General features: G+C 37.2%; 1 protein-coding gene across 2 annotated transcripts in view; it reads right to left on the minus strand.

The window, feature by feature from the left end:
• LOC107667260 (protein LAP2-like) overlaps positions 1 to 11,116 on the minus strand; it is a 100,088-nt gene that overhangs the window by 12,437 nt on the left and 76,535 nt on the right. For both annotated transcript variants that reach the window (XM_016458886.1, XM_016458885.1), the window contains exons 11-20: positions 10,060 to 10,189; positions 9,635 to 9,750; positions 9,336 to 9,405; positions 7,099 to 7,198; positions 5,669 to 5,715; positions 5,098 to 5,172; positions 2,825 to 2,998; positions 2,549 to 2,725; positions 1,869 to 1,986; positions 1,544 to 1,727 (exon numbers count right to left, since the gene is read on the minus strand). In XM_016458886.1, coding sequence (XP_016314372.1) covers positions 1,544 to 1,727; positions 1,869 to 1,986; positions 2,549 to 2,725; positions 2,825 to 2,998; positions 5,098 to 5,172; positions 5,669 to 5,715; positions 7,099 to 7,198; positions 9,336 to 9,405; positions 9,635 to 9,750; positions 10,060 to 10,189 — 1,191 coding nt within the window. The remainder of the gene's footprint in view (positions 1 to 1,543; positions 1,728 to 1,868; positions 1,987 to 2,548; positions 2,726 to 2,824; positions 2,999 to 5,097; positions 5,173 to 5,668; positions 5,716 to 7,098; positions 7,199 to 9,335; positions 9,406 to 9,634; positions 9,751 to 10,059; positions 10,190 to 11,116) is intronic.

Here is an 11,116-nt window from a genome sequence, read left to right on the forward strand (position 1 = left end):
CCTGACAGAACTGGAGAGGATCTGCAAGGAGGAATGGCAGAGGATCCCCAAATCCAGGTGTGAAAAACTTGTTGCATCTTTCCCAAAAAGACTCATGGCTGTATTAGATAAAAATGGTGGTTCTACCAAAAGGGTGCTTCTACTAAATACTGAGCAAAGGGTCTGAATAGGACCATGTGATATTTCAGTTTTTCTTTTTTAATAAATCTGCAAAAATGTCAACGATTCTGTGTTTTTCTGTCAATATGGGGTGCTGTGTGTACATTAATGAGGAAAAAAAATTAACTTAAATGATTTTAGCAAATGGCTGCAATATAACAAAGAGTGAAAAATTGAAGGGGGTCTGAATACTTTCCGTACCCACTGTAAGCCTTGCCTGTGAAAGCGAGGGTAAATGTCTGAGAATTTTAGTCTAGGTTTAGTCAATGAAAACTTTGATGAATGAAACTTCACATTTTTGTCATGCTGTATAATGGTTAAACTCCAAAAAATGTTTTGCTCAAAATTATTATCGCAATGATTGTTGTCATTATGAGAAATTTATTTTTACATTTCAGGTATTGCACTTTCACCAATAAGCACAAACCAACAGAATGTGAACTCATTAAAATGGTTTATTTTACCTCATCTAGTGTAATGATTTATTATAGGCTATTTAATATAAAAAAAAATGAATATCAAAGACTTAGATATTATAGGCTATTTAATATATAAATTAATATCAAAGATTTACATATGCACTCTCTCTGTCTACATTATGAAAACTGGTAAAAACAAACAAAGTATTATATACCTAATAGTAATGTTTCTCTATTAAAACAACAGTGGTTGAGTAAGCGCATTTATTCAGCAACCACAATCGCAAACAAAACAGTCGAGATCTCATGACAGAGCACAGACTGGATGAATGACACTTTCACTTAAGCCGAACATCTCACATTGGAGAGTGCTAAACTCCAGGTTACTTGTTTGTCGGTGTTTTCATATCATCGTTGGCACTTCCGTAATGAAGAGCAAGCGCGTGCGCATGGTTGCCAGATTGCAAAAATTCAGCAAAACACTGGGCAGAAAATGTGTCCTTTTAACAGAGAAGCTCTAATTTGGGGATTTGAACTCTTGATATCTGGCAACCGCACACATGAAAGCTTGCATAATAGAGGCGTGTACAGCAGTCCGCAATAATATTTTGTCTACTTTTTTCGATGAATATAAAGAGATTTTTGTATAATTTTAATTTTTTTAAGGACATTTTAGTCTCGTCTTTTATCGTCAATGATATTGCATGTTACTATAGTCACAGTTATCATTTATTGACCTTGTTGTCTCATCATCGTCTCGTTTTAGTCATGGGGAAAAAGCTCATCAACGAATATTTTCATCATAGTTTTCGTTAACGAAAATAACACTAGACTTTTGCGACTATTTGGTGATGCGAGTACTTTTGTAGAAGCCGCTGCACTGCATTTTAGTTCTTTTCCATAGAGAAACATTTAGTTAAACTGCTGTTCATTACTAAATTTTTGTGTATTCTGTGTGTTCGTACCCGTTCTTGGGGACCAGAGGCATCTTTGACTCTCTCTCTGGGGTGCAGAGGGAGTTGTCCTGACTGCTGTCTGTGGTCAAGGACACTGAATCAGACATGCGTGATGGTGAAGAGCAGTTGCTGTTGTTCTGGTTACTGTTGGCCACCGTCTCATCCAGCAAAGAGTCGGCATCCTTCCCATCATCTACAACACCAGACAGGAAAAACAACAGTTCTATTACACACCCTATTTTGAGAAACATCTGAGTAACAATTGTCCACGTTAATGAGAGAATTATTAATTGATATTAAGCAAAGTGAGAGAGTAAGGCAAGTATCACTTTACCTTTTTTGTCCTTGCTGAGGGCCACTACTTTGGGCTGGTTAATGGAAATTTCAATGAGTGGAGGTCTCATCTCGGCTATCTTCATTTCCTCCTCCTCAGATGACAGCTCCTCTGAGTCCTGACCACACAACCACATCACATCAAAAGCTTAAATTTAATTTATACTCCAATTTTCCTTCGTCTTCTATAGTGGTAAACTGAACTCATTTTCATATTCGTTTAAATGATGTACCCTATGATGATATAGCATGTCTTGACATCATTAAATCTCATATAATACAATATGAGCAAATGTGTCCTGACAAGAACTTCACATCCACTCACAGTAAGAGAATAATATGTGACAGTGGCTAATTTAATTTATTGAATCCAATTTTAAAGCTCCGAGTCGAAAAAAATAAAAATTGACTTGGTATACTGTGACAAATGATTGTAATCCAATGGCTACAGTACAATATTGAATACTGTATTCTTCTGAAGCTATATGTTAAATTTTGGTTAGTTTTTCACACTATTTTTACTTTTAATGTGCTTTTTTGTCATTTTTGGTGTCTGACAGACTGGTCCACATTCACCCTCTTATAGGTTTGAAACTACACTAGAATGAGTAAATAATTTTTTATTCATTTGATTAAAAAACCATATTCATAGCATTTAATATTGACACATTGTTGCCGTACCTCAAGCGTATCATCATGGTTCATCATAGTTCTCATGTTGTCGGAGGTCTTGAGAGGGATCCTTTCAATGCTGTGTTTGTCTAATGAATCTATTGGCTCGTAATTTTGATGACTGTTCATCGTTGCTTTAGGCACCATTTCAACAGCTTTGCCATTAGTGCAGGGACTTTCAATCACCTGACACACAGGAAATTCAGGGTTATTCCAAAATCCATGCCAGGATTCACTTCTTTACACAATCAACAGATCAATATAATAATTATTTAAAAATCCAACCTTCACGCCTACATCCTGCACTCCGATGTGGTTCCTCTCGCTGGCCCTGGTCTCTTTTCCTGCCTCGTCCCCGGACTCGTCCTCTTTGAGTCTGTGAGCCACGGACTGAGCCGTTTTCACCATGTTCTTCAGTTCATCAGGATACGGTGTGGGGTAACGCTTCAGATTGCCCTCCTGTAAACACAAAAACTCAGTTGATTTACAAAAGGAATTTAATTCAGGAGAACTTAATAGGACCTGTAATAAATGATAAATCTGATTTATTATTACATTTATATTCATATTATATATAAACATGGTGGTTTTTTACATTAAACATTAAGTATTTTAACTAATTTATTTAAAATTCCAAATTCTCTTCCAAAATTCTACAATAAAAGACTGAATTCATAAATAATATGAATAATATGGATAATAATATTATAAATATGAATAATATGAATATGAATGAATGAATAGACAGACAGATAAATAAATAAATAATAAAAAATACAGGTACGTTTTTAGAGAGGGTCGCTGAACCCCTGGCCAAACACCGATACAGTTTCATTTCAAAAGGTGTTGGCAAGCTTTTTACAACACCCACAACGAGGAGGGCTGCTCTTGAAGGGCCACACTGGCGCTCTGAGAGCTGATAGTGATGCTCTGTCAGACAGCTTGGGAGCCTGTATGTGTTCCTGGCACAGCAGACAAGCCAGACAGCCATAATGACTCATCAGGAGTGCAAGACAGGACGTGAGAGGGAGGGAACGAGATACCGAGTACGTAATATCAGCAAGATGAGGGGTGGAAGGAAGAAATAAGGTTGACGTTGTACGCTCGAGGGCCCCTGAGACAGTGAAGGCTTCCATTTCACTTTCTGACAGGAGTCATGTCAGGGTTAGAGTTTTAATGAGATTTCCACTGCAATGCAGTGAAGCACAGGCTATGACATGCTGACAAACCAGGTGAGGCTGTTCCACTGAAACCGCTTTACCTCAAGCCGCCAAGGAATCAAGAAATAATTTTCCCCCAAAAATGACAATTCTGTCATCATTTACTAACTCTCATGTCGCTTCAAACCTGTATGAATGACTTCGTTCTGTGGAGCACGATGAGAAATTCTGAACTGTGCCGGTCACTCTTTGTCATACAGTTATAGTGAATGTAGAGTGAAGCTTTTAAAAAGCACCACAGGACTATCATAAATGTGGTCCATGTGACAAGTGCATTACATTTCTCAAGTCTTTTGGAAGGCATACAAAGCTTTATGTGACGAACACACAGAAATTTAAGCTGTTATTTACAGAAAATCCTGACACCCGCTTTAGTTCCCCTTGATGAATGAATAGTGTTGCCAGATTTGTAAATCAGCTGATCCAGTTCAGAAAAATTTCCTGAATCAGTGTCATTTTAGTATTATTTATAAACTGTTAAGAGTATTTATTAATAATATGAATTAGCTTTTATTTCTATGTTTTAGTAATTTTATTATGTGCTGTCATCATTTTTATTAGTGACTTATTTATTAGTATTTCTGAATATATTTAATTTGATATATTTACATATATTTATTTTTAAAATATATTTTAGAATATATATATATATATATATATATATATATACAATTTATAATATAATTAGCTTAGCTTTCAGTTTCATTTCTTAAACTTAATTTCAGTTAGTTGCAACTTTTGCAAGTTTTTCATATAATATTTATATTTTATTTTATTTCATCTTAATTTCAATAAACAAAATCAATTTTTAATAGTTTTCGTTTTAGCATCCATTCAAAGCTCATTAATAATAACCGCATGTAAAAGAGCGGCCAGCATAGTCACAAAGTATCTCCTTTTGTGTCCCACAGAAGAACGAAAGTCATACGGATTTGAAATTACATGAGGGTGAGTAAATAATGACAGAAATGTTTTATAGTGTCTAATTTGCTGCATGTTATTTGCAATGGAAAAAACAGCATCTCTTACATGCTAAACCTGTACCAATCAACTAACTGCAAGGACATTTTGATAATTATTTGCTTTTTTTGTTGGCAACATGTGCAAGTTAGCTCCATCCGCAGTGAAAAAAAAAAAATCACACTCAGTATGTTCCAAATGGCTGGGATTTTGTGGCTTGCATTACCTTTTCAGAAAAAATTAAAGTGTGCAATGGCTAATTAGGACAGGACAAAACAACAAGGGGTGAGATGGGTGATATGACGGCGCAGGACATGCACAAAGGGAACTAGAAAATCGAGAGTGCACCCTGGACAGAAGCGGACGGTGGGAACTGACCCGCGGGGGTGTTTCTCTCTCATCCTTGTCCTCGTCACACTCGAATGCCACTTGCGCCCGCTGCTTGCGCTGCTCCTCCCACAGAGACGGGTTAAAGTATATAAAATTTTTTGTACATTTTTTTTAAATGACAAGTTTGAGAAAGACATTAAGAGTGAACTTGGAATATTGAAATTTTTCAACATTTGGTGAATTTAATAAAAAAAAAATATATAATTATTCAATACAATTCAACCAGAACATCTTATTTGCTATAATTAAATGTCAATAATAATAATAATAGTAGTAGCAATAATAATAAAAACAAATGTTATTATGTAATCTAATAAATATTTATTGTGTCAAAAAGCAAAAATAAATATTTAAAAAAAATTACTGACTGCAATACCTGTTTTATATTGAATATATAAAATACATTTTACAATTTGGGGTCAGTAAGGTTTATTTATTTTTTTCATTAGAATGATTTCTGAAGGATCATGTGACACTGAAGACTGGAGTAATGATGCTGAAAATTCAGCTTTGCATGACATGAGTAAATCACATTTTGCGCCCGCTGCTTGCGCTGCTCCTCCCACAGAGACGGGTTAAAGCTCTCGCTGTCTGAGTTGGGCAAATCTGTGTGAGAGAGAAGCCAGGAAACCATTACCAAACAATCAAAACAACAGCACTGCCATCGCTGGATGATGGGCTCAAGGACCTCAGAGACCTCAAATCCTGTGCGGAGTTTGTTTTGATTCATTTCAGTGATTCAGTTCGATCAAATCATTAAAACTAATGCAGTGTCTCTCAACTATGTGGATTAACAAACAGCAAAAACTTGAATTAAACTGCACGTTTTTGCTGCAGCCTGAGCTCGGTGGGCGGCACAGACTTCACATCAATTCTTATTTGTGTTGTGTGCCCATTTAGCCAGATGTCTGGGTTCAGGAGAGCGTTTTGTCATGTAGGCGCGCAGACTTCAGACCATTTCTAAAGCTCAATCATGCTAACAAACTGAAGCGGATTCCAGAGAGCCGCAGCTCCAGTGCGTTTGCCTTCTGAAGAGTTTAGAGTGGGGTTGCTAGGAAACAGGTTAAGACTTATTAATCTCTTCCCCCTCTGGAATCCAGCGAGCCGCCCATTTGTGATTTGCACAGCGAAACTCCCAGCAACACTGGCAGACTCGAGTCTCACAGAGAGAAAACAGTGACCTGAGCAAGCTCTGGCTGCAGGTAGACATTTGACACTGCTAGGATTTTTAAATAAGTTTGAATGTCTATAAAACTATATATTTTACACAGAGGTGCACTGATTTTAGTGATACACCAATATATTGGCTGGCTCGATTAACTGGTCAGTATTTAGCCATTTTGAGATTATTAGGTTAGCTGACTACTGATGTTGCATTTAAATAGTCACAATCGGAAAAAAAAATCGAAATAAAAAATTGGAAATTCTACTCTGAAACATTTAAAATTTGTTTCTTGTTTCAATGTCAGTGCTTACCATTGCCGTAACACTTCACAATAAGGTCCAATTAGTTAACATTAGTTAATGCATTAACTAACAATGAGCCATGTGTTTATTACAGCATTTATTAATCTTTGTTAATGTTAGTTAATAAAAATACAACTCTTCATTTTTAGTTAATGCTAGGTCAGGTCCATTAAATAATATTGACAAATACAACTTTTGATTAGCATTAGATTAATAAGATTAATAAATTATTTAGAAGTATTTTTAATTGTTGAAGACTGGAGTAATGATGCTGAAAATTCAGCTTTGCATGACATGAGTAAATCACATTTTAATATATATTCAAATAGAAAACAGGTAATTTAAATTGTAATAATATTAAATTCTATCCATCCATCCATCCATCCATCCATCTATCGATTACTTGACTTAATGCAAGTATATCTTGACTTAACAATTCCAATAAAAGGCATACATTCAAACCGGAAACTCTAGTGACAGGAGGGTGCGACAGCTGCAGGTTCTGCATGACTAGATACTCACAGTCCTCAGTTCTGGTCTGTTGAGGGAACATGTAGTTGGTGAGTACAGTCTTGTGCGTCTCTGGATCCTCCTCTTTCTGCAGGGGAATGAGGGGCTTCGACTGAAGAAAAAAGACAAAAAATAAATAAAACAGGATCAGTGATGATGCCTTGAGTATGACATTTCCCATCTCACACACACAGCATGAGGACTCTGCCGGTTTGGACAGCTCTCATTACAGATTCAGGCCATGCGGCTCTGGCTTTAAACTCATCTCATCTTTAATCAAATGCAGCTTTACAAAACCACACATTACAATCAATAAAGAACAGCGTGCCACCTTCATCTCGCAGTGCAATCTACATCAGCTGTCGATATTCCAGCTGAGAAACCCTTGCAGAGCGGTTGCTTCACAGAGGATTTTGGCAGAGCCTTACCATATGGCTCATGATGATTAGATGCGCTACCAGTGTTTTATTATTTCATAGAGGCGCTGTTCTCATGCATTCAGCTGAATTTGCTTCAGTTATTGCTTCCTTGAGAGCAAATATCACAACAATGCAGATTTGACCGTAATCTGGCCCAGCACTTGTGAGCATTAAAGCCATACAGGTTTGTAATGAAATGAGAAAGAGGACATTTTTAGGATGAATTATTCCTTTAATTATCATCATATCTTAAGATAAAGTCTGTGCTGTGTTGAACCTCAGAGGTGGGCTGACGGCGCATGTGGGAGTGGAGGTGATTGTTATATTCAATAAGCATTAGTCACAGGCTTGATGGCCACTTGCGACAATCACTCAGGCTTTCAATTACAGATCACCCACACACACACACACTCTGAGCTCTGCTGATGGGAACATCAAATCTCTTCATTTTTAGTTAATGCTAGGTCAGGTCCATTAAATAATATTGACAAATACAACTTTTGATTAGCATTAGATTAATAAGATTAATAAATTATTTAGAAGTATTTTTAATTGTTAGTTCATGTTATCTAATGTAGTTAACTAAAGTTAAAGTCAAACTTATTTTAAAGTGTTACCACAATTGCAAAATGGATCAATTTTTTTTTACAGCAGCAAAATTCTATATTCACTTGCAAAAAAAGCACCGTAACCTTTTTGATTGGTTTTAAATTGATTTCACAGCTTCAAGCTCTAAAAAAATAAATAAATAAATAATGTAAAATAAATTAAAGCTAAATAGACTCTGAGCTCTGCTGATGGGAACATCAAATCACTCTGCCAACAGCACAGACCCCGCTAAAGGACAAGCTTTCCAAGTGTATGTCTGGGAAGTGACTGTGTATGAGATTATTGCGATGCTGTGAATTATGTAAATTTATAACGTGGACCTCTGAAATGCTCTATGTGATCAAATATTTATTTATACACATGGCTAAAATAAAACTGATCACTGTCCCAGGCAACCAATTTCTTTCATAGCTGCTAGTTTCAAGTCTTATAGCACTTGTCTTATAGACCTCATACGTCATCCGCCCGGAACTGCTTCCGTGTACAACTGTTGGCGCAAGCTACATTAAAGTGATTATTACGTTTTGAATATGGATAGTTTTCTTACAAAAACGCATCGATTCGCTACAGGAGGCCTTTGTTCACCCCCCGGAGCCGTGTGAGACACTTTTTTTAAATGGATGGGCGATTTTTATTTAACTTCTTTTGGACTGATGCATGCAACACCCGCTGAGTGCCATGAAACAGCCTGAAAGATCAAAGACAATTTTTAATATAACTCATAGAAAGTCATATACACCTAGGATGACTTGAGGGTGAGTAATTTATGGGCTAATTTTCATTTTTGGGTGAACTAACCCTTTAATATTGAGAATTGATCCCTAAACTAAAGTGTTACCTATATTATATTATATTATAACAGAAAATTCCACAACTTCGTTATATTTTACCAATTTCAAATGACTTGTTCACACCTTTAAATAACTATTTTACATTTCCAGCTTGTCGATGAGCGTGGGAAACTTGTTCTACACAATACAATGTCCATTTATTTTGTCCATTTATTTACTTATTTAGAAAGTAGCCAAGTAGTTGTGTAATAAGCAAGATCATTTACATTCAGTAGGCCATTAGTGCAAAAAACAAACAAACAAAACAAACAAATCCCCTTCAGAGTCAAAAATCAACCCTCTGCCTGCATTGCAGTCCTGATCACTCTGCTGCTGTTTATTTCACACTAATGACTGTATATTATGCCTTGTGTGTCTGAGCTTTGCCCACCTGGTTTTCAGACAGCCACACTGCGGTCATCTGGTTGAGTTTAGTGAAGCTGTACGGAAGATTCTTCAACCTGCGCAGAAAGAGGACAGAGCAGAAACCTGATTACTGTACCACGCATAAGAAATAAGTGACGATGATAGTATGCTGAAATAAAATAAAAGGGACATGATCCAATAAAAGAACAGTAAATTAAGTTGAAAATAAGGTGATTAGCAGGTGATGTTTTAGAATACACTGCAGGCTATTGTGTATATGTGTATGATATGATGTTTGGCAGTGTTTGCGGCAAAGGGACGTACTTGTTGTCGCTGAGATTGATGACCTTGAGTTTCTGCATGTCGCCCATCTCCTCCGGCAGAGTCTCCAGCTTGTTTGAGTGCAGGAAGAGAACGGTGACGTTCTTCAAACTGCCCATCTGTCAGATGCACAAACATACACATGAAGGGTCAACTGAGATGCACAGCCTCAAGGAGGACACTTTGATCAGACTGCAGGATCGATTCGGTCGAGACTGAACCATTTTGTACGAGTCGTTTTGACAGCAGCAGTGGGAATTGGTTTTTGTTTTATCCAGCTGGTTCAACTTAAATCTCACCCTGCACTATTCTCCACACAACATTCTGTTTTACTTTGAAATACAAGATATTATGGCAGTTATATATAAGGCAATATATAAATGCCATTTGATGCTGTCTTAAATGCATCGTGCCGGGACCGGACTGACCTCTGGAGGCATCTGTGTGAGCAGGTTGTGGTCTGCAGCAAATGTACGCAGGTTCACACACTGGCCGATGGTGGACGGCAGAGCCTCAATCTCATTGAAGCTGCAGTCGAGCTCATCCAGAGTCGTGAGTCTACAGAAAAAAGACATGCAAGTGAAATGCGAAGCGGTTAACAATAATTCAAACTCAACAGCTTCCTACTGATGCAATATATAAATGTGTTATATAAGAAATCACGTGTCGTCTTTAAAACACCAAACTCTACAGGCCTCTATTCAGATGGTTCTGCGATCAACGACCTTGATTCTTTGTTTATTAACAGTCTGACGTCAAACATTGTGTTTTTCTAGTATGACTAACTTGCAGGTGTGCTGAATAAATCATAAAACCCAAGGAAAAGACCAAGGCTGAATAAGCAGTTTTTGAATCTGATTTTCATTTCTGTGAAACAAACGGTTGTGCAACTGTTTATAAAGTTTTGCAAACACTGCAAGGAGTAATTAACTAAAGGTGTTGGATGGCATTAAACCAGTGGATCTCAATCCTGTTTCTGAAGTAGCCCTGAAAACTCAGCGAGAGGCTAAGATTCATTGTGAATAGGGGTGCTCCGATTGATCGGCTACCGATCACTATCGGCCTATAATCACGTTGGGATGTTTGATCGGCGGTCTCTAAAAAGTCCGATCTCAAAAAAACGATCTCAAGCTGATGACGCTGCCGTGAGAAGGTTTGGCACGACATGCAGTGGCACTGTCTCAGTCTCTGTCCGGCGCGGGTAAAATAATTATAATGCTGAAGGTGAGGTACTCACTTTCATATTTCTTCATTAAATAACTTATAAAGTAATTTGAAAACCTTGTGCGAGACGTAATTTTACAAACAGCGTGAGTGAATCACTGCGCACATGCTCTCTCTTTCTCTCTCAAAATACTCAAATGTCTTCAAATCACCACACATCGCGTCTGTCTATAAGCCAGCTGCACGCTGCCCAGTTGACAGGAATTGTCACTTGCACAATCGAGGCAGTGTCACATCGTCACTAAAGTTTATAAATTGCAT

Source organism: Sinocyclocheilus anshuiensis, unplaced genomic scaffold (assembly GCF_001515605.1).
Source record: "Sinocyclocheilus anshuiensis isolate Anshui unplaced genomic scaffold, SAMN03320099.WGS_v1.1 scaffold952, whole genome shotgun sequence".
Taxonomy (NCBI): domain Eukaryota; kingdom Metazoa; phylum Chordata; class Actinopteri; order Cypriniformes; family Cyprinidae; genus Sinocyclocheilus; species Sinocyclocheilus anshuiensis.